Source organism: Colletotrichum truncatum (genome assembly GCF_014235925.2).
Source record: "Colletotrichum truncatum strain CMES1059 chromosome Unknown Contig_0002, whole genome shotgun sequence".
NCBI classification, from domain to species: Eukaryota; Fungi; Ascomycota; class Sordariomycetes; order Glomerellales; family Glomerellaceae; genus Colletotrichum; species Colletotrichum truncatum.
In genome coordinates, this window is record NW_027222399.1 from 2,427,552 (window position 1) to 2,454,383 (window position 26,832).

A 26,832-nucleotide genomic window follows, 5' to 3' on the forward strand; every position below is an offset into this window, starting at 1 on the left:
GGAACAGAAGGACAAAGTGGTGGAGCAAGGCATGGAATTGCAAAGGCTCGAGTTAGGGTACCTAGTGTTGGAGCGTGTTGGTGATGGTTGGACCGTCCTGTGAAGGATTCAAACAGCCTGGGAAGGGTGTCATTGGGGGCCGCGAGACGTGGAGGGATGTGGACAAGGTGGGTGGAAAGGAAGAAGAGGGTGTATATGAAAGAGAAGACGACAGAAAGGACCCAGAGAGCCGACGTATGTATGGCGAGGCATTTGCAGCAGCACTACAACTACAAATAGCACCTACTTGGGGAGCAAGGGCGACTATTCTCAATTGAAGTTCACTATCCGTGACTTCATGGGGTTGAGTTAAGGGCCAGGAGGAGTCACAACGAGAAGAAAACTCTGAAGGGGCAAGAGATCAGTGCCCAATGCCAGTCAGGGCAGGTCCAGCGCTCTCTTCTCCTGTCCCCATCTTCCTTGTCCTTTATCCACTTACCCCTGGCTCGCCGGGCGTGTCTGTTGGTGGTGGCTCTAGCCAACTTGGGAGAATGCAAAAACAGCTCGTGGTACGATAAATGCTTGCACCAACGCAGCCGACGCACATTCATCTGTTGGTTTCGCGGGCCTTGAATGGCCAGTCCAGCAATTTGGGAATGAAAGAGGGACTTGCCCAGAAACTAGACTAGGATGTTAAGCGTAGAGTCCTTGCTCTAAGTGAGCCCTAGGCCATTAACTGGCATCATTTGTGCAGGGGTTTGGGGACGGAAAACGGAGGCAGGTTACCAACAACGGATGATAATGGACACGGATGACAGGCTAGTAGGATGGAATAGGGTAAGATAGAATGAAATGGATGGGATGGGCCCGGCGATGGTAAGAGCAATAATGAATGGTTGTGACAGAAGCACTGTGACAAGACAACGGCAAGCTTGTTGGTAGTGGAAAGAACGACAGCCAACCGTTTAATTAAAGACTTACCAGGGAGACACCTAGACTGGACGGTATCCGTGCTTTAAATGGGCCTCTATCGATCGATTGAGCCACATCGACCGCGATGGATACTGTCGGTCAGGGTACGTACTTCCTTCCCTTCATCAGCACTTTGTCACTTTGTACACGAGCTGCAGGGCAATCAGTGACCTGCGCTGTGCTGCAAGTGGCTCCAGCGCCTTACCTCGCTGTTGGCAAAGCAAGGCAACTCAATAGGTGAGGCACAATTGCCCCGACATGCGGACCAGTTCGCCAGGGATCTTCAATTTTTTTTTCTTTTTCTTTTTTACCATCTCTCCCAGTGGCCATTATGCCCACCCATCTTCTAGCGTTGGCTGGCATTGGCACTGGTGTTGCACTGGCACAGACCAGGACCAGCTAGTGCCAAGTAGCCATTATTCCCTGGTTCTAGGACTGAGCTTCAGCTGCCCTTGCACGTTGCCCAAATTGTGGGACGAAGCAGCATTAGGGAGAGTTCTCTAATAGCCTGGCTAGTGAAGTACCTGGCTTGCCCCAATAGTCGTCGCATCAAGCAGACACTCTGCTCTCCGAAGCCTGCAAGTGACAAGCCGCACTTTAAACTCTGAGACAGATCGTTGTGGCGCTCTGGAGGTTGCGAATCCCATGTCTCACTAAGAAACCGACGCCGCTATCGTCACTCATCCGGGCCTTTGTGCTGGGCCGGAAAGGGGAGAGTTAGAAATACCTGTATATGGTGGTTGTGATCAGACAGACTACTACGAGATGCTCTTGTCAAACATCGTATCAATGGGTTTATTCGGACAGGGTGAGCCTTATGGTACCAATGAAAGTAGTTCAGCGTTGATAGGCCGCGCTGTTAATTTTGCTACTGTGGGTCATGAGCTGCTGACGATGGATCAGGGTTAAGATTAGTGAGGGTATTTGGAAGGTCGTGCATGGACATCTTTTAAGGAGTGTATCTCAGGTATGCTGAGATTGTGCTCGTTTTTGGTGAGATTCCCATAAATGTAAAGTCTTCCCGTTCAAGGCCATTGGGAAGAACCGCCGCATGATGGTGGCACAGCGGAGACGGTTCCTGGAGGCTGGAAAGCTTACACCCTAGAAGGACGGGTAGAGGCATGCGTCTGCCCTTGCGGATGAGTTGACATCACCCAATATGAAATAGGACATGCCCCTACCAGCGGGTGTTTTCGAGTGCACAAAAGATCTAATGTAGATACACAACCCTGCACAAGGTATGGCCTGCGGTGGGGATATAGCGCTATTAGTTATACTTGCGGGGGGTGAATCGTTTCTCGTGTTTGAGCCGTCTCTCACTCTGTACGTTTTACCACCAACCCAAGGTTATGGGTCTACTTTGTTTCCTGCCCTGTTGTGCCTGTTCATTGTTTGGCACCGGTTTCCCCGGCGAGTCTGGACTGCCTCTTTCTTTAGAACCAAGACAAGAGTCGAAATGTCACTCAGCAAGTGGCTACGGGTTTGGTCCAGGCACCAGAGGGTTGTTGGGGCATGCGATCATCCCTGAACCCGGGTCAGGACCCTTACTGCAAAGTTGCACAGGTAGTGGAGGGAAAACAACCTGCCGTTGACCTTTCCCCTCCTCCTTCAGCCCGCAACTTTCACCTTCTCCGAAATAATGCTGAATCGTGTACGTATATCTGCGAGCCAAACCCGACCAGTCCTTATGCAGCAGTTCGTCATACTTGAGCCTAGGTATATGCCGCCAGACCAGACCCGAATCAGACGTTACATGCATAATTCTCATTCCTTCAACGACTCCCGTCTGAGGCAAGGACGTTTATTATGGCTTTGCTAGTGCCCGCTGGCTGCCCACATTGCTCTCCTTCTCTTACATTGTTTTAAGACAGCATGGAGAGGCGAGTAGGTTAAATCCTGTGAACGCGCTCAAGTCCAGTCAAGGCTGGCCCCGTGATACACAATGGCCTGCCACCCCTCTCCTAAAAAGGAAAAAGACTTCAGTGCCTGTCTAGTCACGCTCTAGTTACCGCTGACGGTACACTACTGCAAGGTGGGACACAGACAGGCAAGACAGGCAATGTGTATCCCTGTATTCGGTTCGGCTCCCTGGAAGCCGGTGCAAGGATACTGCGAAGCGAAAGCGCAGTCGGGCGTAACCTGCGCCATGGTGGATGTTAGAAAAGGTACTTTGGTCTGGTTTAAAAGTACTGTGCTTCACCTTGTTGTCCCTAGTATTCGCATTCTGTCCGACCCAAGGTGTCCACATTCAGTCGGAACTCGATCATTCCGTAGGCAGACTAATACTATTTATTTATACCTTCACACCTTCCCAGATGACATGGATATGCTCTGGGCCACTTCCGTATGCGCGCGCGCTCACCCACCACCAATTAATGCCAGAGGCACTCACACCATCTGATTAAGTGCTGACTAGAGAATGACTAGATCAAGAGTGCGCCTGCACTCGTCTGCGGATAGCACTCGCCTGTTTGCTCATCACTGCGCTGCGGTGCGCAGTGAAGCGCAATCAGCCAATCCTCGCCTGCGTCTGCCGTCACCAGCTCCTAATTGCCCCCGAGCGGATTTGTGCCTCGCATACCCTGTGGTAAAGTCCTAAGCCCAATCATGCGCCGTCAATCCAATGGACGATGTAGGCGAGCGATAGTTATCTCGGACCTTTTTTTTTTTTTTTTTTTTTTTTTTTAATAGAGGTCTGTCTTCAGCTGGAAAACTTGCCTTGGTCGGATCAAAGGCAGCCTTTGCAGTAGACTCATGGTCATGTTGACCTGTGCCAGGCATGAACCCCGGAAGTAGTCTGAAGCCTTACGTGCTTGTTCCTGTTTACGCATTAAGCGCGCCTGTTACACTTCTTATGAGTCGAAGGGATCTCTGTCTGAGTCTCCTTTAGGCTTCGGTTGTTGTAGTCGTTTTCAATGCACCTTTCCAGGATTACTCACAATAGGCATGCTACAGCCCCAGGCGAAATCCGATCCTTGTACTGTCTCCTACAACACGAACAAAATCAAAAGGGGCATCAGAATCGCAGGGTTACCAAGATACTCCGCCGCAGAGGAAGAGAGGATGGGTGTATTGGTTGCTTTGTAACTCGTTCGTAAGATGAACAGCATGCTCATACAGCTTTGTATACGACGCAAAGTGTTCATTGTGAAATCGCTCTGATTCGCGGCTCGTCATCAGCTCTCGAAGTGCCACGTCTCCTGGTAAATGTTGGGCCCTGCGCATTGCCAATGGATAGATGTTTACAAAAATCTGTGTCGTGAACGCCTTGACATTGCTATCTCTGACCCAATCGGCATGCCCCCAATGAAACGAAAAACAGTGATGACCATATCCAAATGTCCACCTTAGGGATACTGAAACCGCAAATCTGCCCTATACGATCTCACAGCTTGTGGCTTGTTGAGAACCGGGGTGCTTCAAAGCTTTTAAGCATTTGTTAACTTATGGTCTGGGGATAGTCAAACCTTCCACTTCCATAGACCCAGGCCACGGGAAGCCAGGCTGGCAGAGGCAACTACAAGTGCTATTAATGGATATTTAAAATCGAATGCATTAAACTAGTTAAGTGAGAAGAAATGAAGAAAGTTAGTCAGTTTTCTTTGACCTCCAGCCGCATGGCAGCTCAAGACAATTCAATCAACGGCTGGACCAAGTTTGGAATCGCTTTTGGTCAGCTTCAGATTGTTCCACAACTGCCTAGAGCATAATGATGTTGAAATTCACCGCCTTCCGTATTAGAAATAATCACGTGATACTCATACCACAGTTTGAAAATCACGTGATATCGCGACCATTTGGTACCTGTAGAACTCACTGGGCTCCCCTGTGCTACCTCACGTCACGGAGTCCGAGTTTTAGGCACGGCACTGCACGACTCATCAGCGTTCAGGATCATCGCGAGTTGCCACAAGCAAGACTGGCGAGGACAAAAATACACCTGTCTCACCCACCTGCGTCAAAACGTCCACTCCATTAGTTTGCAGTGTTTACGCACTATTTCTTTTCTTTGTTTATCGACGGAACTCTTACTCAACCACGTCTAAACAGTCGGTAACTCAAGATTGCAGCTTCCGCAATCCCCTCGGCCGTACCTCCATCTTGCAACCTAATCGACTATACTCTTCTCTCGCCTTGCACCTCTTTTTATCCACTTGAACTACTCCATCAGTGGCCTAGCTAGTTCTAGCCACGCATTCTCATCTCAAAATGAAGTTCTTCATCGAGTAAGCTTCTGCCGTTTGTCTGCAATCTTTCTCTGCTACAGCTTACACCTGGTTCTTAGTGATCTTCCCATTCTTTTCCCGTATCCCAGGATATACCCCGAGCAATATGCGTGAGTCCTCAGTATGCGGCTACTTGGACTGGCAAAATACTGACCATCTGTTGGCCGCAGCTACATGTGTGATCTGAAAAGTTAGCCCGCGCAATTACCCTCCCATGTACAGTATCCGGTGCTGACGCTTAATTTCAAATTTCATAGAAACTTTGGATGCGGGTGGGCATTGTGTCTTAGAGATGCCTTCAGGAACAGGGAAAACAGTATCATTGCTGTCTCTTATTGTGGCCTATCAACAGCACAACCCGGAACATCGCAAATTGATCTACTGCTCGCGTACGTCTGCATTGTCTAAAATAGTAAAGTATGGGATCTCATTTAACTTTTTCTAGGTACTATGTCGGAGATTGAGAAAGCCCTTGCAGAGTTGAAGGCTCTTATGCAATACAGAGCTCAAGAGCTCGGCGAGGAAGAAGAGTTCAGAGGTCTTGGGTTGACTAGTCGAAAGAACTTATGCCTTCACCCTTCAGTAAAGCAAGAAAAAAGCGGCGCCATCGTCGATGCTCGTTGTCGAAGCCTCACAGCAGGTTTCATCAAAGAGAAGAAAGACCGAGGTGAGAACGTCGATGTGTGCGTTTACCATGATGTAAGTGCCCCATGTACCAAATGCTGCCTGGTCTCATCACCAAATTTCGTAGAACCTGGATCTTCTGGAGCCGCACAATCTGATCCCTAATGGAGTTTGGACCTTTGACGGCCTTTTGCGCTATGGCGAACAACACAAACAGTGCCCTTATTTTACTGCAAGACGCATGGTAACAGCTCACCACAACTAAACGTGCCTTTAGTTCATACAGCTAAGTTGAGCCAGATGCAATTTTGCAACGTCATCATCTACTCCTATCACTATCTGCTTGATCCCAAGATCGCCGAAAGGGTTTCGAAAGAATTGTCAAAAGATTGCATCGTCGTCTTTGATGAAGCTCACAACATTGACAATGTCTGCATTGAGTCACTAAGCACCGATATCACGGAGGATTCTTTACGAAAGGCAACAAGGGGTGCACAGAACCTGGAGCGGAAGATTGCGGAAATGAGAGATACCGATCAGGAGCAGCTTCAGAATGAGTATCAAAAACTTGTTGAGGGATTGCGGGATGCCGATGAAGCAAGACAAGAGGATGCATTCATGGCAAACCCAGGTAGGCAGCATTTACAGCTTCATTTTCTTAATGGATAACCTGCTTACCGTTACATAGCTTTGCCGGATGATTTGCTGAAGGAGGCCGTACCGGGCAATATCAGAAGAGCCGAGCACTTCGTTTCCTTTCTCAAGAGGTTTATCGAGTACCTGAAGGTTGGTTGGACTTGTTGGGGCACAAATTCTTATTGTTAACCATTTGCCAGACGCGAATGAAAGTCAGGCACACAATATCTGAGACACCTCCGTCTTTCCTTGCGCATCTCAGAGAGTACACTTTCATTGAGAAGAAACCCCTACGATTCTGCGCCGAAAGATTAACGTCTCTGGTAAGAACACTTGAGCTTACCAATATTGAAGACTACCAGCCTCTCCAAGAGGTAGCCACTTTTGCAACCCTTGTGGCAACATATGAGAAAGGGTTTCTCCTCATTCTGGAGCCCTTTGAGTCGGAAACGGCAGAGGTGCCTAACCCGGTCATTCACTTCACTTGCCTCGATGCTGCTATCGCAATTCGACCAGTTTTTGACAGATTCAGCTCTGTCATCATTACGTCGGGTACCATTTCCCCCCTAGAAATGTATCCTAAAATGCTCGGTTTCTCGACCGTGGTGCAGGAGTCATACAGCATGACATTAGCAAGAAGATCCTTCTTACCCATGATTGTAACTCGTGGAAGTGATCAAGCTTCCGTATCAACAAGTTTTCAGGTCAGAAACGAGCCCAGTGTAGTCCGCAACTACGGCACACTCCTCACAGAATTCGCCAAAATAACCCCTGATGGCATGGTGGTTTTCTTTCCGTCGTACCTTTACATGGAATCGATCATCAGCATGTGGCAAGGAATGAACATACTCGAAGAGGTCTGGAAGTACAAGCTCATTCTTGTGGAGACTCCTGACGCACAAGAAACTTCCTTGGCGCTGGAAACATATCGAACGGCCTGCTGCAACGGTCGCGGCGCTGTACTCCTTTGCGTCGCTCGGGGAAAGGTTTCAGAGGGCATCGATTTTGATCATCAATACGGCAGGACTGTCTTATGTATAGGCGTGCCATTCCAGTATACTGAATCTCGGATTCTTAAGGCAAGGCTGGAGTTTCTTCGAGAGACATATCGCATACGAGAGAACGATTTCCTCTCGTTCGATGCCATGCGACACGCCGCCCAATGCCTGGGTCGCGTCCTGAGAGGCAAAGACGATTACGGAATTATGGTGCTTGCTGACCGCAGATTTCAGAAAAAGCGAGCGCAACTGCCCAAGTGGATCAACCAGGGCCTGCTTGATGCCGACACAAACCTTAGTACAGACATGGCTGTCAGTAGCGCACGTCGTTTCCTCAAACAGATGGCGCAGCCGTTCAGGGCTAAGGATCAAGAAGGTGTGAGCACATGGAGCTACGAGGACCTGATGAAGCACAAAGAGAAAATGGATTTGGAAAGAATCCAACAGCTCGAAAATTCTAAAGTCGATGACTTGCAGGGTTACGGCGTTGATGGGGGAGACGAATATGGCATGGACCATGATCTCGACCAGGACTTAATGGAGCTAGATGATGGTTTTTGATATCTCATTGGAACAAGCCAACAGGAAAAGTCTGGTTGGAAGAAGGGGGGCCAGTGAATAAGAAGCATCAGGCTCTGCCTGACGAAATAAATGAGTGCCTATGTATACTAAATATGTATCTAATGTGAAACTGACTTCTGGTTGCATAAAATACTTGCTGACTACAGAGCGATCTTTTCCTCACCAAGTCATGGCTTCATGAGGCAAACAATCTTACACCAACATCTATTAATGAATAGCCTTGTCCCATCTATTACAAATCCCCACTTACGACTACCCTTTTTGCCATCTTCTGGGCCCTCATAGCTGGAATCGTATTTTTCCTCCCTGGCTTCCTCCCCACTTCAATGCACAACATGCGAATAAAGTCTTGGCTAGTCCAGTAGCACGTGTGAGCGCCCAACATGTTGAGGTACTGTATCTCTAGAGGGCCTCCGCTCGATTTCAAGTAGTAGTCGATCTGGCCATTATCATTTAACAAGTATGCCTTCCTCTCGGCGATTTCCTCTCGCGTAAAGTCGTGTACTTCCAACTCAAGCTGTGAAGGCAGTCGCGTGACTGAGGGTTTTGGCATGGAAGTAGGTGCAGTGGCTGCTGAGGTTGAGATGGTCCCCGGTATGAAACTTCGCACAGCGTTTCCAACAAATTTGAAGATGGAACTGGCGCTGGAAGGTACATGAGCAACTCTTAAACTTGCTGCATACACTGGGTCTATAGTGCCATTGAGCAAGTATGCGATGGGGTCTTCTTTGGCAAGCACGTTATAAATGTTGTCTACAGCAACGCAGCCAAATCGACCAACCTCGCCCGTTACGTCGGGCGAATTTATTTCGCCAGGATCAGCGCCGGGTTTCACCCTGCCTCGACGAGGTTCGAGCATGCCTCTTTCGAGAAGCAGGAAGAATCCGGCAGGACTTCCAACGAGGAAGAGATTGTTGGTGTCAAACTCGAAAAATCCGGCCTGCGGCAGTCTCGTCGACAAATCCAACCTCGGCACGCGTGTGGGTTGCCGAGAAAGTATTTCGATGGCCATGGCACTGCCTAATGAGTGTCCAATCAGGTGAACACGTCCCTTCTCAGTAAAGCCGGGGTTATTACGACACCAAAGTCGATAGACCCGGTTGGCCTCCGTGACGAGCGCCTCAATCATCTTCCTCTTGTGATGAGACAAGTAGAAGGGGATGTCAAACATGACATCCGAGATCATGCTCCTTACTGCTGGGATACTCGAGGGCTCAATGTCTTTGAGGCTGAAACCATCTGGCACATGTGTAGCCTTGTCATTTTCTGTCATTGGCCCACCATCTTCGAACGATAGCGTATGGCGCCAATTGATTGGGAGCACCATGATTCCGTTCTGGTCCTCCCTCAAAACTCCTTTGACTTCGGGTTTCCTCAACTCCAAATTCACTTCTCGACGAAACGCAGTGATAGCGTGCGTAAAGTGGAAACTTTCAACTCGTTCGGCAAACTTCTGCCCGATGCCATGAATAACTAAAACGAGATCGGTAACCTGTCCTCGCTCCTTTTCCTCTTTACAGGCTGCGCAAACGCCCTGTCTAACGACTTCCGGAGGATCGCTAGCAGATGAGGCAGGCTGATGCACTGTAGCCTGGCTACTCTTTTTATCATGTATATGTTCCCACGCTTGACGATCGAAGCCGCGAACAACAGGGATACCGATATTCATACCTTTCATGATCTTCGCGACTGGCCTCCTTCCGTAATATGAGGAGGGCTTTAAGCTGGGTTTCAATAGAAAGGCTCGAGAAGCATCTTTATATATGACATGATAGTTTGCATAGCTTCGGTGCTGAGTTGCTGTCCCAACCTTTGGTGTCGAGTCGACCGATCCTTCAGCAGCAGCCTCCCCACAGAAACAGCTCGCGGCACAGAAGGGATCCGTTGAGATTCGCGGATCAGAGATAATCTGCTTGTCACCGCCACTGGAGTGGGCCATGTCTTCTGGCCACAGTCGATGTGATACTTTTTCCTCACCGAGAGGGCCGACATCGATTGCACAACGCAGCTCGTCACTCCAGGTTTCGGTATACGGTCTTAGCTCCCGGTATCCAGCTTCTAGCTGATTCGCTACTGATGGGGGGATCGGAAGCATTGTATCCCTGATGCTCTCGTTAGAATACTGCATCACAAGCTCGCTTTACAGGTCAGGACAAACCTGTAGAACCATGTGGCACGGAGCACCACAGCTATGTCATTTACAGGCGACCAGTAAATGGGTTTCATCTGCAGAGCTGGAATGGACACCATATGCAACCTGGAAACGCCAACGACGACATCGATGGCCTCTCTCCTGTAGCTCGCGTCACTTGCAGTGGCAGCTTGCATAGTATTTGCTCTTGTTCTAATCCCCACAGTCTCTTGCTCTTTGATCGGGCGTCGCGCTCCATGCTCTTCTGCATTGTTGATACTTGGAACATCAATTGGAGGGAAAGATGTAGTATAACCGTCCTGCGGCCGTTGGCGGATTCCTGCTCTAAGAAAAGGTTTTCCTGAAATACCATCATCCACAGTGGGTGGTCGCAAAGAGATACCAGTGCCAGGGGTTGAGGGCCGTGACGTCTGCTCACTGGGTTGAGAATCAGACCTTTCTCTCATCTTTGCCTCAACAACAGAGAGTACACTCTCTTTATGGGGCTGACTAAATTCGGTAGCGGCTTCTCGGCGAGGGCTAAAAGAACCAACGATACCCATTTGCCATGAGCGCGCTGAGTCTGCTCGAGGGCGCATCGATGTATTTTCACCGGATCTTGGTCGGACCTCCTCAGACGTAGCATCAGCAGATCCCCGACGTCTCATTTCCATCATCACCTCTTGCACAACATTATCCTGGCCTAACAAAGGCTGGTGCTTTCTGACAAGAGCGCAGAAAGTATTTTGTAGTTCAGTAGACACATCTATGAAGAGGTCGGGGCAACAGACTGCGATTGGAGTGTTAAGGTTACTTGAGGCGTACCCCTCCGCTGAGGATAGCTGAAGCATGCCTCCATGCTTCTGGCTATGTTTTGCGGCTAGATGACGCACTAGCAGGGCCAGCTTGTTCGCATTGGCTTTCTCGATGGGAGAACTCAAAGTACCTTGCTGTATGAGCTGCTCATGAGATTTGCTGTCGTCGTCAGATAAGAAGCTGAGCCATGCTTTCTCAAGAGCATTGTTGTCGCCTAGCGAGAAGGGTCGCGTCTGGCCACGGGTGGTTCGCGTATCAGATGCGCCAGCTATGGTACCAGTTGATAATGGGTCATCTATGGGTATGACGGAGGAGTAAAAGAACTGTGCTGTGATAGGGGGAATGCCATCGTAAGTTCTGGCTGGAAGCGGCTGTGCAACCGGTGTCAGGCGACACTTGGAACCATATGTATGAACCGTCGGTGGAGAAGACATCTCGAGAACTCTTAACCTGTCTTGAGGTTTCGGTGTACTGATTTCACAGGAAGGCTCGATCTCCGAGCGCAGCGTAATAAGAGGTCGTCCACCTAAGTGACCGTGAAAAGGGGAATTTGTGAGCGTTCAAACCACACTCGAAGAGACCAATCGAATATTACGAGCGGCTTTCGACTTGCCGCAAGGGTGTTGTTAAATTTGGCATTGTTAAGGCAGTTGCCAGTAGGGAACCCAAGTCAGAGAAGGAAGTGTGGCGGTTGTCGAGGGAATAGGATAAGAAGCTATCGAGGCACAGATGCGACGTTAGCCCAGTCAAATGGTAGGAGGACAGCAATAATAATTGAAGCCGCAATTACGTAGTTACCTATCCGTGAACGTTGGTTCGGTTGACAGCCGATGCCAAAATATGGAAAGGTTACGGAGGCAGGAGAAATCTTCGAAACGTAAGAAAACTCGGCAACTTGTTGCAAAAGTCTAACGTGAAGGACGAAGGGCATCGACGCTGAGCATCTTGCCATAAGTTTCCCAGCAGAGACTAGCGTTCTACTGCAGGTTCCGTTTGCTATGGTAGCTAGAGAAGTGAAAGGTGGCGACGTAGGGAAGCAGGAGGAAGGGACAGAGGGTTAACCTGGGCGTAGATGCCTTAGGTAAGGGGAAAGTCAAAAGCATGTGCCTCACTAAGCCAGCTTCATGGGGGAGGCCGATGGATGGGTACTGAGCACTTGTCATTCCTAACGATGACGTATACTAGGTGCCATTTTGTGATAAGACCTACTAGCATGTATAATTGTTCCGACGCATGAGCCACAGGAGGCACAGTCGTTGTGAAGGGAAGCTTGGTTAGTGAGTTAAGCGGAGACTCCCCACCGGAAGCTATGGATTGTCTTCACTCAGTCGGGTGAATGACTGACTTTCTGCTGAACTACAAGTCGTTGTCCGATCTCAACAATGATTCTACACCTGATATCATTAGCAGGTATTTCAGTCTCTTATATATCTTTTCTTTTACATTTGAGTATGCTTTAGTAACTTTTCACGTATAGCCATTTAATCGTATTGCAGTAGCGACCGACACCAGTTTCTTTTACCCCACTATTTACAATGCTGCTTAACGTGTGTGCTATATTGTCCAGTAGTGTTTAAACCGGAGCATGTGGGGTCATTGGTGCAAACTAAGGTGCTGTAATAACCCCGCCCCCGCCGCTACCACGTTCTGGTGTCCAAGGCCAGTCGTCATAGGGCTGGTTTCTCTTGCACTACTCTACTGTTACAACAGAGGTCCTGTGACGATGTCCGATATCCTGGGTTCCTTCCAATTCGTTACTCAGTAGCTATCATTCAATTATCGAAGAGAAATGGTGAGCATGGAACATGTTCGAAGTAAGGATATGGGTAATACGTGCAACACAGCAAGAAGAAAGCATCTCGTCCTGTCTGTGTCTCGTTTGGGAAGGGGAAATAAGACATGTGCGACCCTGGTTACCGCTTCATTCCCTCAATTTTGCCGGTAGGAAAGCTTGGGGAATATGCGATACACAATTTTCATCGCTGGAAATCTTAGTTACATCAGTAATTCACGCATTCTATTCAATCCAGGGCGTGCATTTTGCGACTTTAAGCAAATTAGTGATGGCTGGCGAACAACGAATGATGAAACTCAGAACCCCAGAGCCGATTGAAGGTTAATGACAGGTGTGGAAACGGCCTATGAGAGATAGTTGTCGATGGGGTTTTCACAGGGAGTTGTCGTAAGGCGTTGTACATGCACCCATGCTAGCAAATGGCATATCCGCCCTAGGCAATCGGGAGGAAGACCTAGTAGGCTTGGAGGGCATGCTGTCGGAAAATATCAAGAACCGAGATGTATAAACTAGGATCCCTGATTGGACCCTAGTGACGGCCGGGAGAGTCCAAACTGTGTAATTGCTGAGGGTAGATTTGTATTGCAAAATGCAGAAGAGACAGGCATCAAATCACTTTATTTTACCTTGGCGGAGTCGAGGCGTGCACCGACAATAACATCATGTCCCAACGGCAGGTGGCCCGCTTTTGAAATGGGCGACTAGACAAATGACTGGGCAGAGTGAAGCTAACTTAAGTCTTGCTGGTGAATTCCGGGCTGAGAATGCAACTACACTCATTGCAAAGGCTCTAGGCGACGCGGCGGAATGAATGTATTAGTAGAATGGGTGGTTGCCCATGGCCTAACAGAGGTCTGTTGTTTTATGCCATTGCGCCGTGAATGACATCCCCTCAATGGCGGCAGGAGATAGGCATAAGCAGAGACAGACACACAGTTCACGGACGAAGCTGCAGACTCAGATGCAAATGCACGCACTAATCTTTGCTGTCACTCATCTTGTTTCATGGCCAACAGAGAAGCAGGGATGGGCTTAGGTAAGGATATTCCACTTGGAGCCCCTCCTGAGCCATACACATGCCATCACATACCATACTCCCCCATCTCAGTTTAATAATCGCTAGCCAACAAGGCAAAGGTTTTCCTTATTGGTATCTAACAGAATGTTGGTCGTTTCTGCCCATACATCATCTCATTCTTCCCTTTACCTTACTCCTGCCACTAGACCCCAGTTGTGACCCAGCCAACTGGCCAATCGCGCAACAGGTCACTGGATGCATCACCTGTACGCTAGCGCCAGCGCCTCGTCTCCACTTCGATAGCGAGGTGACACCACCCCTTCATGCTGCTCCCCGTCTCCCCCGGTGCCCGCCCAATTTGCCCCCTGGGTCAAGGGTTCCCCTCTGGTCTTCTGTCTTATCCTAGCTGGTGTTGGTCCACTATGGTGTCGTTATCTTGGCTGATCTCGCGACACTTGGTACTGCCCTGCCTCATCCTGGTGATCACGAGAGGCAGTAGACTGTAAATGAATGCGCCGCACACACACAATACTCTCCGACGGGGATGAGGTGACCTGTTGTGTTCCAATGCCAAACTGTCTTAGGCAATCTCTTGGCTCTGAGAAGCATCGGATTGCGTGCATTCAAGCGCATGCCCGAATCCCCCGGTATGGTCGTCTTCATTGTTATTGCCAACGCCAGTTGTTTACGTTACTGGTCACTTACGTAGTAGTGTATGGGTAGGTCATAGAAAAACGCTCCTTTCCAAAGCATCTTAGCTGGAAGGGGCTGGGAAACCTATGAAGGGGCCCAGACCAGATCGGCACTAGAGACGGGCAACCCCAGGTCTCCAGTGGCGTGCTGTGCCATTTAGTCTACCTGCTGGCGACAAATTAACTTAACAGCAAATGTCCCATACGGTACGCATGGTCTTGCAATGAGAGACGGCTAGATGCTACCAACACTGTACTGCAACCAGTACTATGGCCGTGCTCCAGCCCAAATTGCCGCCCACCCTGCCCCCCTCCCTTGTTTTCCCTCCTCTCTCCCCTGCCTTCCTATCCGTGTTTCTCACTCCTCTCCACGTCTAGGCAGGCTTAGGCTTGGTCTAGTCTCAATCTTGGGGTGGTGGTCGCCTTGCATCCATGTCGAATTGATTGTACCTTAGCACCGAGCTATCGTACTGTGCGCGTGCAGTACCACTGTCCATCTCCCCTCTCGACTCTTCGCATTCTCAGTTCTGCGTTTCTCAACGGAACCTTTTTCTACCCTTTCATCTGTATCATACCCGTTTCTCTCCCTTTTTACAATCTTCTCCATCAGTCCCCTTACATTTCAACCCTTACTTGTTGCCGTCTGTCGTACTGTTATCAGTCGCTTAAGGTGTTTTTGAGTCGCCGTCCTCTTATTTACCACATTCTCCACCTTTACCGTCTCTACCACGACGTTATCATCGTTGCTGCAAGATAACTCAGCTACGCAGCCCCCCTTCCCCGCCGCTTATCACCGATCGGGCTGGTCTTACTGCTATTGCTCCTGGGCATGTGTAATAGGGATCATCCGTTATCCCCAGCCAACACGCCGATTCAGTCTTCTGAAGTGCGTACTCCATACCTGGCCTTAGACTACTGTAGCCAACACCCTTCTCTCTTGCAATATGCTGTTGCTATAGTTCCTTACTCTCATCTTCGCACAATTCCAACCTCACTTCTAACATCCCATGTATTTTAGGAAGCACCGACCGCGGTAGAAGGCCTTAAACAAGGACGGTCTCTGTACTTCTAAGCCGCTTCACATTGGCTCGGTTGCACCGTCAGCTTCCAGTATTAGCCCCGACCGCCGAGAACGACACTCGTATCAACTCTTCCTTCTTAGCCGAATACCCTCATTCCGACATTGACTCCATTGTCCAACACACCGTACGTCAATCGGGACTTCTAGTTGGTCGCAGACGAGGCCTCCTCCTTTGAAAATGGCCACAATAGCACTTCCGAGGCCAATTCCCCCTCATCGCCCATCGTCGACTGTAGGCTCCGTGTCGTCCATCTCGTTGGAGCCTATCGGCACTGCCCAAGTTCCCGTACCAAACAAACATCTCCCAGTCTGTCCTCCGGGACCAGTTCCAGCAGAGGAGCCCAATACACCCCCGCCATCTCCTCCCCGAGATGATGAACAAATCCAGCAGTCATCATTTCTCTATCCTCCCGACAAATTTGGACGGTATGAACACGGTCCATTAACTTGCTACAATATCAGCCCCGCCAACGTGGCTGCTGCTGTGGACTATATTTCCCGTCAGCCATTACCGGACCCGAATCAAGTCTTCCCTTGGTTCCACGGGCTCCACCCCCACAACCATATCCAGCAAGCTTTCTTCATCGCTCGTCACCGGTCATTGAGGAAAACGCCGACATGCGTTCGCGGAGTCACACTCGTCAAGGCGGACGGTGATGTGACGGTTTCGCGCCTTAAAGGCGCCATTGCTCCCCATGAGTTCATGCAACTGAATGCGTCACCCGAGTTTCTTGACGTCGACCCACGTGATGGCTTCTGCGTGAGAAACTTTCAGATACAGGCTGCGAAAGCGGCTATGATATCTGATATCATTGTGTATGGAGAGGATGATACTGTTGTTCGAAGGCTCGGCCTTGATATTGCCACAGCTCAATTACGGTGGCGGCAAAAACACGAGACTCAGGGTCATACTCTCCCAGAATACAACACGTTCCTATGTGTCTCGTCCTTCCAAGAGTTCGAGATTAACTACAAGGAAATTGTTGCTATCGACTCTGAAGGCAAGCTTACAGGCAATATCCTCGACTTCTTTCATCAAGAACGGAAAGAGATGTATAACATGACCAAGGCTTCAGAAATATCTCATAATGTTTGGTTGGGTCCAACACCAGATCCAACCTCTGAAGAAGAAGACCAGTACGATGTGCTTATTGAGTGCAGTGACGTCGGTCGCCTCAACCCAGCAACACTGCGTGCTCTGGCCGAGTCTAGAATTGAGCCTACCCAGCGGCCGTACATCGACTTTCCGTCATCTGGGAGCATCTTACCGCCAACATGGTCACAAGCCGAAGCTGACGGAATCTTGGAAACTTGCAAATGGATTTATCATCTGGCTCATGGCACTCTGCCCACCCTCGACAAGTCGAACTTGGATATCGACGGTGACTTAGACATAGATGAACATTTGGAGCAGGACTCTGTAAACCTGCGCCCCAGGAAACTGCTTATTCATTGTGCGGACGGGTACACCGAGTCTACGATGCTCGGAATCGCCTACTACAGCTACAGCACAGGACGGGGCATCGCCGATGCTTGGCTTCATTTGCATACTGTGAAGCAGCGCAACTTTTTCGCATATCCAACAGATGTAGCCCTGCTGACATGTATTGAGGCTCGACTACTACATGAGTCGCCTTTGCATGCCGGCAAAGGCCTTCGTGAAGTCACAGCCTTAATCAAAGAACCCGCATGGCTACCGGGCCTTGATGGCTCTTTTCCTAGCCGAGTTCTGGACTACATGTACCTCGGAAACCTCGGACACGCCAACAATCCTGATCTGTTGAGAGCCCTTGGAATTGGACAGATCCTCAGCGTAGGCGAGATGTCGATGTGGAGGGATGGCGAGCTGGAGGAATGGGGCACGGAAAACGTATGCGTTGTTCAAGGTGTCCAAGATAACGGCATCGACCCTCTGACAGATGAGTTTGAGAAGTGCCTTGAATTCATCGGTGAGTTTGTGCCAGTAAAAAGAGTGTCAGCGGAATCTTACTGACTGTTACCCCCAGACCGTGGCCGGCGCAACGGAACGGCCACGTTGGTGCACTGCCGAGTCGGCGTGTCACGCAGCGCCACTATTTGCATTGCTGAAGTGATGCGATCCTTAAATTTATCTTTTCCACGAGCATACTGCTTTGTCCGTGCTCGCAGACTCAATGTTATTATCCAACCTCATCTGCGCTTCGCCTACGAACTCCTCAAGTGGGAAGAGTTAAACCAGACGAAGAAGCATGGCTCCGCAGGTATCAAGCGGGAATTAGAATGGGGAGAGATTGCCAGAGAGATTGCCTTGATGAACAGACCATACGCTCGATAATTTGTCCGCGCCGACCGTCAGGCACTCGTTCCTTTTATTTCTTTTTCTTTTCTTCCTTCCTTTTCTTCCTCCTCTTTGGGTCTTGGTCTCTAACAGGAATGAGGACAGCAAGACAGGGACTATTGGTGCATCTGTCGTGTCGCAAGGCTCAACGGGGATACAGTCATGATGGGACACAGCTCGCGCAGCACTCTTGGTAATGGAATGGCGTTATTAGTAGCTTTTTTTTTTTATCCTTTTTCCCCATTTGGTTTTCGATTTCAATTTTATCTGGTTGGATGTTGGGCTTATGAACGAAAAGGCGCATGGATCTTCTGGTCGAATGCAGATTATCTGGTGTCTTTCGATGCTTGGTCTGTTACACGATCGTTGAAGATGATACGAAAGGTAGGCCATGGCTGATGGCAATGAATGATGAAACCAACAACCTGCTGACGACGGCTAGCCTGTCTAAGGTTGCAAAGCTTACTCTGATAATACAAAACAATGGCCGCGTTACTCTTCTGCTGTCCGTGTTGTTCAGGACGCCTCTTATCTTGAAATCACTCGTCGACAAAGCGCATTTTTTGGTTCTGGGATGATGCAATCCATTCGTTACGATTAGGTTCAAATTAATAGCTCCCGCGAGCCGGAAGGGTATGTTTCGTCTTAGGTCAAGATTGCAAGGTCCTGTAAACCCCTAGTCGCCCCCAGGAAGAAGATACAATGGTAGCCAAACGCCTCCGGATGCAGCTTTCTTCTTCCATCCCCACAAAAGTTAAAAGCAAAATGCGACGACTTCATCGCACAAACATGCTTGCCCCTCATGATCAGAATTTTAAATCAAGAAAGATGCATCATGTTCCGTAGGATGATGCATCTAGCTTGTCATCGCCGTCTAGTACACTGTCCAAAGAAACAGGTCAGTTTACTGACTAAACCTTGTGATTTGTCATGACAGAGAGGTAAAAGGTCTGATGACTTACGAAAACTGCTTGACAAGGTAGCCCTCTCCACCATGCTCCATGTCAATATTGTACACATAGAAGCCTCCGTCACTGGTAACAACCATCACTTGCGGGCTACTGCTGCTCATGGCCACTACGCTCCGTAGAGGGCCGTTGGGGAGTTGTGATCCGCTCACGTGGCTGCCACTTCGATTTGATGCAGTTGGTGAAATTGATGATTTCGGGATCTTGATATAGGCAAAGTCGCGTAGCGGCTCCCACATTTCTGTCACTGTCTGGGGCAAATAAGAGCCAACAACACCCGCCACACTGCGACCCATTATCTGTGACGATCGCCGCAGTATGCTACTGAATGATCCACTTTGCCGTCTGCTCACTTGCTGAGTGTTGCCGCCATTGCTTGGTCCGGCGGGCTCGGCCAAGTCGCTCCTTGGGGAGCCAGCCACGCTACCAACAGGCGATTCATTGGCACTATCGTAACTACGTGATCGAGACCATCGATCCTGCCTTGGAGAAGCAGGAGACTCCATGGCGGCAGAAGCAGAGTTGTTTCCTGGAGGAGGGGCACCAAGACGGAAAATATGAACCGTGTCGGAGGTTGAAGACACACATAGCAATGTGGAGCTAAGGTTGAATGACATGCTGTAGATTGTTGAGGGATAAGTGCCTCGGCGGAACTGATACAGCTTTTGCCCTCCGGGGACTGAAAAGACACGGATGATAGTGCCGGTCTCACTGGCTGTGGCTAATAGCGTGCCCTCACTGTTAAGCGAGATGCTGCACAGTGGCGACCGATGAGCTTCAATAACGTTAACAGCCTTTAACGTGATGGTATCAAACACCAGAACCTCTCCTGACGTGGGAGCCACGTAAGTTGAGAGGGGAGGTGCATGTGCTGGTCTCTTGTCTCCAGTATCTTCACGAGGCTTCGGTAGCGGGTATGCTATGTAGCAGTTCTCCGAGGACGGCGATAAGGCGCATATAGCACCTGGGTTCGGTGAGGTAGGAATCGTGAAGAGAAGACTCATGTTGGAAATGTCGTATAAGTATATTTCTGACTCAAGTACGACCGCAAGTCGCTTGCGGTTCAGACGCACCGCAAGAACGGCAGAAGGGAAGGTAAGTTCGCAGATGACAGAAGATCTCTGGTCACGGTCAGTATAGGAGAAGCACAACCACACACACAATCAATAGCTAGGAATGGGTTACCTTCGTATTCTGTATTATCAGATGTCGTGGGGAGAGTATCAACGCAACCAGAGAGGTTGAGAACAACATCTCAATGATGGCAATATTGCCATCATCGCTGCTGAAGATCTTTGAAAATGGATCGGTATGGTAAATTCGAAACCCTTTGGAAGTACCTGTTCAACCAGACGAATGGTCAGTTAGCTACAAGCTGTTGCTAGAATTAAGGCGGCAACAAGTTTGGGAGCGCAAGTTGCATGGGAGGCATACCGACAGCAAGACAGCTATGGTCTTGGTTAAAGGTAATAAAGTTGAGAGACGCGTTAGCCATAGTGCAAGCAAGGCTTAGACCTGTTTGCGCTTCGGTGTGATGAACGACAGAGGTTCACTATCGCCGGGGCAGCGCCGGCGTTAAAGGAGGGCCAGGCGCTCAGGAGTGGTATTGAACAGGCGTGAGGTATCTGCCACTGTTTGTTTCGGCCCACTGCCACTACCAACTGAGTCCAAGAGAGAGGTTTTATGGCTCAGTCAAAGTCTGAGGCAGGCGCGAGAATGTCGCGTACAGGCCAACAACACAGTTGACAGAGATGTCTTCTTTCGGGGATCGGAAGGTGCCGACGATAAAGATCAGAGTATAGTGGCGAGGAAAGGCGAGGCGACCTGCCGAGTCTGGTGGGCAAGCTATGTTGATGGGTGAGTAAAAGACGCTGAACAGGCTCTCTTTCGTCCGGCTGGAGGTGACAGGCAGCTGGGGGCCGGGCGAAGTCGTCCAAGTCGGTCGGAGTAGGTGTCGGACGATATCGACTTTCTGAAGCTCGAATAAGCCCCCCAATGATCGCTGGAGGAGTTGAACTCAAGTATAACGAAGTATGGTGTGGCGCAATACGATCTGAAGCGCAAGGCGGGGGAGATAATCGTTAGGTAAAGTTGGTGTAGGGCAAGGTGTAGAAGGTAAGGTAAGGTAAGGACGGTAACAGCAAGGTGTAATGGGCATCTCAAGCTTGTGGGAGCAGCCCGGACATTGGAGGCGTGGGACTCGGGCGGCCCCCAATCCCAATCCAGTGGGGGCAGCGGGGAAGCTATGTAATCCGTCGGATGGCCCCAGCACTCTCTAGTCCTGAGGTAAGGTAAGGTAGCGCAGGTAGCCCTCTAACTGGTCCCAAATGTTCGTGGCACGTGTGGCTGTGTTTGGCTTGAGATCGCACAAGAGGACCAATGGAAGTGCACCTCAGTGACCACCGAGCTTGTGTGTGTGTGCGTGTGTGCTGGCGGATCCAAATGCGCCAGCATGATGTGTCTCCTTATCTGATAAGAGACAGCTAAAACTCTGCCTGTACCCAACCAACACTCACTCACGCACACACAATATGAATTCACTGTAAGCCATGATTTCTCTTTACAATATCGACCATAACAACAGCAAGAGAAGTATATCTACATCGACTTTATAAGATCATACACAAGCAAAGTATATTGTCAAATTTATGTTTACAAAATATTAAAAAAAAAAAAAAAAGAAAAAAAAAACTAGAGATGGTATTGCCCAGTTTCAGCGTTTGAAGACAATCTCTTGCATATCAGGGCTTTGGAGAGGACCCCTTCAGCCCGTGTGCTTCTTAAGTTAACATTAAACTACGTTTGGTTTCGTCGAGTGGGGAAAATCACCAGTACACATTATTCGCGGCAAACTAATAATACTGTCTACCCGCCCACAACATCGTCAACCCATAACTCACTCTGCTAACCATCCAAAATGGCCCCTTCGACTCAAAGCACCCGTAGGGCCCAGGCTCTGGACGATCTCATCATGGCAGTAAGTCTGATCTGTGATCTTGTCAACCCTCAACAGCTGCCCACCCTGTAACCTGTTCAAACCTGTCAATTTTTTTTTTTTTCATGGCTGAAACTCTTACTCAATAGACAAACAGCAGTTCCATCGTCTCAAAACGAAGCGTTGTAAGTATTTTTTTACCAGTCTCTGGTCAACTTGCTGATGTGTCATGGAATATATCATTAATTCATTCAGGAACGCCTTTACTACCCTGATGAGCCTCATTACTTTCGATTTTTCGTCAAGAAATTCCAGCGAAGGGCTCCTCTCATCAACAGAGGCTATCATCTTCGACTCAAGGTCATTGACACTCTGGTCCGCCGGTTTCTCGAAAAGCCTTCAAACCTGAAGAAAGTTGTTGTCAATCTGGGCTGTGGAAGGTAAGTTCACTCTGTCCCTAACCAGTCCTAGGCGATTATGGCTCATTCAGTCCTTGCCAGCGACGTTTTGCCATGGCAGTGTGAAGTGCGATACCCGGGGGCATGCCGTAACGTCGCTTTCATTGATGTGGATTACCCTGATCTCATTCAGAAAAAGCGTCGCATCGTTCTCGAGACCCCGGAGTTGCAAAGCATCCTGGGGACTTGGGAGGTTAACGATGACTCTCCTCTAGTCCTCAGGAGTCGAAAGTACTGCCAGATAGGCTGCGATCTCCGACAACTCTCGACGCTCGAAAAATGCCTATCTGAATTATTCGATATATCCAATACCGAGTTCTTCTTTGTGGCCGAGGTGTCTATCACATACATGGACACTGATGGTGCCGATGGTGTCATCAAATGGGCAGGTGCTCTCCAGAATGGTATCAACTTAGTTTACTAGCCCCCTTGAAGGTTCTTTACTGATATTGGACTCAGCCGAATTTTGCTTGTTGGAACAGATTCTACCAGATGGGCCTAATCACCCATTCGCCAACACAATGCTCAAGCACTTTAACAAATTAAACACACCGCTAAAATCCGTCCATCGCTACCCATGTGTGGCCACCCAGGAAGCTCGCTTTAAGACATTGGGCTGGACCGAAGTCGAGAGTTGGACTCTCTGGGAGACTTGGGCCGACGACCTGTTTATGAAAGCTGCCGAGAGACAGGCTCTAGATGCCGTTGAACCCTTTGACGAATGGGAAGAATTCGCCCTCTTTGCCAGCCACTACTTTGTTATACATGCAGCTACCCTAAGCCAAGAGGGCGACAGGCATCTCTCTCGGAATGTCAAAGGGTTCAATATTCCTCCGTGCCAAACTTCCATGACCTTTTCCGAGTACAAGTCCGGCAAGGGACATCGACGATTCGGCGCTGCCATGCATGTGGAGAATCCCGACGGACGGACTTTTATCTCACATGGCTTAGGACAAGGGCCAAACGGAAGGCTCAGTTCCGAGGATCTGTACCAGTTATCTGATCAGTGCCAGCGCCCACTTGTCAGCCCATCTCTCAAGGGACCATCAGGAAGAGTTTGTCATACACTTACAGATCTGGGAAGCGCCGGGGTCCTACTCGTTGGAGGGCGTGCATCTCCGTCGACAGCTTTTAAAGATTGTTGGTTGTACAGAAAGGCCTTCAATACCTGGGAGCGCGTACATGACCTTCCTGTGTCTCTTTTCAGGCATTCGGTGACTCGTCTAGGAAACTCGTCACTTGCTTTGCTCTCTGGAGGCCGACTCAATCACTTCCAGACGTCTGCGGACTATTTCCTCTACAACCCTGCCAAAGGCTGGACAAAATGCAAAGTGCGATCTGCCCCACCTTCGCTTTATGGTGCCATCTTTACTTGTACACTAAATGGCAGAGTTGCACCCTTCAGAGGCCTTCTTGCTGGAGGTTTACTGGAAGACGGAATCGTAAACAACAGCACGTACGCATGGACATTGGAGATCGCTGATTCCGAGGTAAGATACAAGACTTGATATTTGGGCACATACTAACAGGAATAGCAGCCCTGGATATCGTTCGAGTGCGTAAACAAACAGGTTGACCAATACGAGACAGATCTGCTGTCTAGATTTGGTTCTACGGTTACACATTCCAATGGTTACACGCTCCTTCTTGGTGGGGTCGTCAAAGACGTGCAATTGCCCGCAACATATGATATTCTTGTTCTTAAAGCGACGCATGCCAAATTTGAGGTCGTGGCAAAGATCGACGGCAGAGTCGGTTCTGAAGTGGTGCGTCCCTTTCTAATCGGATCCTCTGTTGTTTCCCACAACGACGGAGAATTTGCCATTGTTGGTGGAGGCGCTACCTGCTTCTCAATGGGAACCTGCTGGGCGCCAGGAAGTTACAGCTTCGCTCTCGACGCAGACCAATTATCCGGGCAGTGTGTGGCACGAATTTCACACCCTGAAAATGCACCGGTGAAGTATTTGGAAACGGTTGAGATTGCAACGACCGATACCGAAGCTAGAACAGAAAAGTCTGCAGCTATTGCACCTGAGCTCGTCCCGCGTATTAAGGCGGTATCCAAAGAGCAGTTTCGTTCGATCTTGGATATGGGCAAACCTATCATCATTGAAGACTCCGGGATTGGACCTTGCACATCCACGTGGTCTCCTGAATATCTTGTCGACAGGGTGGGCGCAGATCGAGAGGTTCGTATTATCTACCTTCCTCAGTATCTTTTCTGTTCTTCTTTTTCCTTTTTACTTAGCCTTTCCCTTTTCACATTCATATCATTTGATACTAATGGAAATTTGAATCAGATCTCAGTACACGAATCTTTGACGGAGAGTATGGATTTTAACACCAAAAATTTTCGTTATGTCACCAAAAGATTCGGCGACTTCATCAAGGAGGTTCAAGAGGGGAAGCGGCTATATCTAAGGGCCTTGTCTAAAGATGAACCGTCAAACCTCCCGACCCAATTGAAGCATGACTATCCATCATTGACTGAAGATTTTGTCTTGCCTTCCCAACTCGGCTACGTTAATGACAACGCCTTCAGCTCTGTCTTGCGCATCTCTGGCCCTGTGAACATGTGGTTGCATTACGATGTACGTTATCCTATTCTCGTTTCGTGTAGGAAGCGACTTTTACTGACCATTCATTTCCCACTTAGGTCATGGCCAATGTCTACGTGCAGATTAGGGGATCGAAACGGCTCATATTATTCCATCCGTCAGATGTGTCTCATTTGGCGTTCGCCCCAGGGGCATCCAGCTCTAGCATCGATGTATTCGCTTCACTCGAATCGGGCTCATTGCAAAACATTCAACGACACGAGGCTATTTTGCAACCAGGCGATATTCTCTTCCTTCCACCTCTCTGGATGCATACTGCCGCCCCTTTGTCGGACATGAGTGTCGCCGTTAACATCTTCTTCCGCAACCTAGAAAAAGGTTATGCAGCAGGGAAAGATATCTACGGCAACCGTGACTTGGCTGCATACGAAAGGGGACGTCAAGACGTTGCACGCATCAGTAACAACTTTAGTAGTCTTCCTCAGGATGCTAGAGAGTTCTATATTCGACGGCTGGCAGATGAATTATTGCGATTGAGCACCAGTTTGTAGGAGACAGTAGTCTTTGGTTCTACTGAAAGACATCAAGGCATGCCATGACTGGTTTTGACTGATGCATCTGCCATAATCGTACTAGAAACTCTAAACCTTTGAGGTCAGTGTTGCTCACACTGCTTAATTAAACTCACTATGCCTCATTTTAACGACACAGAATAACTGAGAGAACGATGCATGAATGGGTCTATGCGGATTGATTTAACTTTCAATTTGATGCATTTGAAAATAAAATTGAAGGCGTAGATAAGAGAGTTATCAACCCTCATCCATGAATGGGCGAGGCACTGAGACGTAGACTAGCATCATCCAGTTTCTGTTCTTATCAGAACTTGGCATGCCAGTGCTGTTCACTGTAGTCTATTTGCTGGACAGTAAAGATCAAAGTCACGGCGATGGAGTGGTCTGTGATGGGCTAAAAGACACGATAAGATGTAGTGAAGTTGTGGACCCTGGCACAAATGCCGGACCCGGCTCTATGTTCCCGCTGTGGGGCCGGGACGGGACCTCAAAATGGTGATGGACACGAAGTGGGAAACTAAGGAAAACATGGATGTGCTTTGGACGTTTCAGTTCGTCAGGGTATGCTCAAAACGTAGCCAAACAAACATGAGATATGCACGAAGAGGTCAGTGTCGTAACCGCCTCTCTATGCTAAGATATATCGAAAGGCCATGTGTTCAAAATGGCTCGTCAAAAGCCTACGAATCTGTCGCCGCACACTAAATTTCAGTGTCACACCGACAATGCGGATGTTGACCAGTGACAAAATCTTTTCTTGAGCTACGCTCTTGGAATCAGAAGCGATTGAAGGGGCCGCAGTTTGAGATGCTTCCCGTACGGGTTATGGATTTTGTTCTCCCAAGGTGCAGACAAGCAACCAAGTAATGCACAACGTGGCTTCATGAGGCTCAACTTGGGAAATGTAAATTCTTGCAATCGTGCACTTTGCTAGTGCTTATTGCTCTTACCTACACTACCGCTAGCAGATGAACTGCCAACGGTCGGCTTTCGACTATAGAACAAGTGTATCGTTACATACACGATAATTAGCCCCGAAATGAGTTTTCCTTGGCATGAGTTTACACGGTATTCCATGTGCACTGCGTTGTTCTTGAGCTTCCAACCATTGCCTCGATCCCGTACATCATTTTCCCGTCGTACAGCCCTCTCTGGTGAGGGGCAGGTCCCTAGAGCTGGCAGAATTGCAGTTTGGTGGGAAGGTGTTACCCCGCACGAATCTTACGAATCAGAAAAATCCAAGCAATGACAATCTGAGGGCTGTGCCTCAAATACCTCTCCCTCCGTCGTTTTTGATGGTATAAAGAGTGTGTAACTTGGCTTCCAGGGTATTGAAATACGAGGCATGTGACGAGGCAGCGCGAGCGAGCTCTGCTTTGTCCATGGTGACCTCACCGTGCGTCTGGCAACTCGCCTCCTTTGAACCATAAGGCTTCTTCAGATCAACTCGAGGCCACCTAAAGTCTTACTT

The 26,832-nt window shown here is 49.1% G+C and overlaps 5 protein-coding genes across 5 annotated transcripts; 3 read left to right on the forward strand and 2 right to left on the reverse strand.

Annotated features, from left to right (window-relative positions):
* Positions 1 to 6,042: 6,042 nt before the first annotated feature.
* On the forward strand, positions 6,043 to 7,996 carry CTRU02_203582 (DNA repair helicase rad15; the record flags this gene model as incomplete). Its single annotated transcript, XM_036722159.2, has 4 exons — positions 6,043 to 6,045; positions 6,102 to 6,432; positions 6,490 to 6,587; positions 6,638 to 7,996. The coding sequence occupies 4 exons, from the start codon at positions 6,043 to 6,045 to the stop codon at positions 7,994 to 7,996; spliced, it is 1,791 nt and encodes a 596-aa protein (XP_036585765.2).
* Positions 7,997 to 8,249: 253 nt separating this feature from the next.
* On the reverse strand, positions 8,250 to 11,398 carry CTRU02_203583 (DDHD domain-containing protein; the record flags this gene model as incomplete). Its single annotated transcript, XM_036722160.1, has 2 exons — positions 8,250 to 10,119; positions 10,176 to 11,398. The coding sequence occupies 2 exons, from the start codon at positions 11,396 to 11,398 to the stop codon at positions 8,250 to 8,252; spliced, it is 3,093 nt and encodes a 1,030-aa protein (XP_036585766.1).
* Positions 11,399 to 15,728: 4,330 nt separating this feature from the next.
* Positions 15,729 to 17,864, forward strand: CTRU02_203584 (dual specificity phosphatase; the record flags this gene model as incomplete). The annotated part of the gene is made up of 2 exons (XM_036722161.1): positions 15,729 to 17,499; positions 17,557 to 17,864. The coding sequence occupies 2 exons, from the start codon at positions 15,729 to 15,731 to the stop codon at positions 17,862 to 17,864; spliced, it is 2,079 nt and encodes a 692-aa protein (XP_036585767.1).
* Positions 17,865 to 18,700: 836 nt separating this feature from the next.
* Positions 18,701 to 20,330, reverse strand: CTRU02_203585 (Autophagy-related protein 18; the record flags this gene model as incomplete). Its single annotated transcript, XM_036722162.1, has 4 exons — positions 18,701 to 18,749; positions 18,830 to 19,956; positions 20,021 to 20,175; positions 20,270 to 20,330. The coding sequence occupies 4 exons, from the start codon at positions 20,328 to 20,330 to the stop codon at positions 18,701 to 18,703; spliced, it is 1,392 nt and encodes a 463-aa protein (XP_036585768.1).
* A 1,422-nt stretch (positions 20,331 to 21,752) lies between these two features.
* CTRU02_203586 (leucine carboxyl methyltransferase 2) lies at positions 21,753 to 25,337 on the forward strand (the record flags this gene model as incomplete). Its single annotated transcript, XM_070204232.1, has 8 exons — positions 21,753 to 21,812; positions 21,920 to 21,955; positions 22,026 to 22,210; positions 22,271 to 22,632; positions 22,688 to 23,718; positions 23,764 to 24,417; positions 24,529 to 24,819; positions 24,885 to 25,337. 8 exons carry the CDS (start codon positions 21,753 to 21,755, stop codon positions 25,335 to 25,337), a joined length of 3,072 nt encoding a protein of 1,023 aa, XP_070061995.1.
* Positions 25,338 to 26,832: the final 1,495 nt, after the last annotated feature.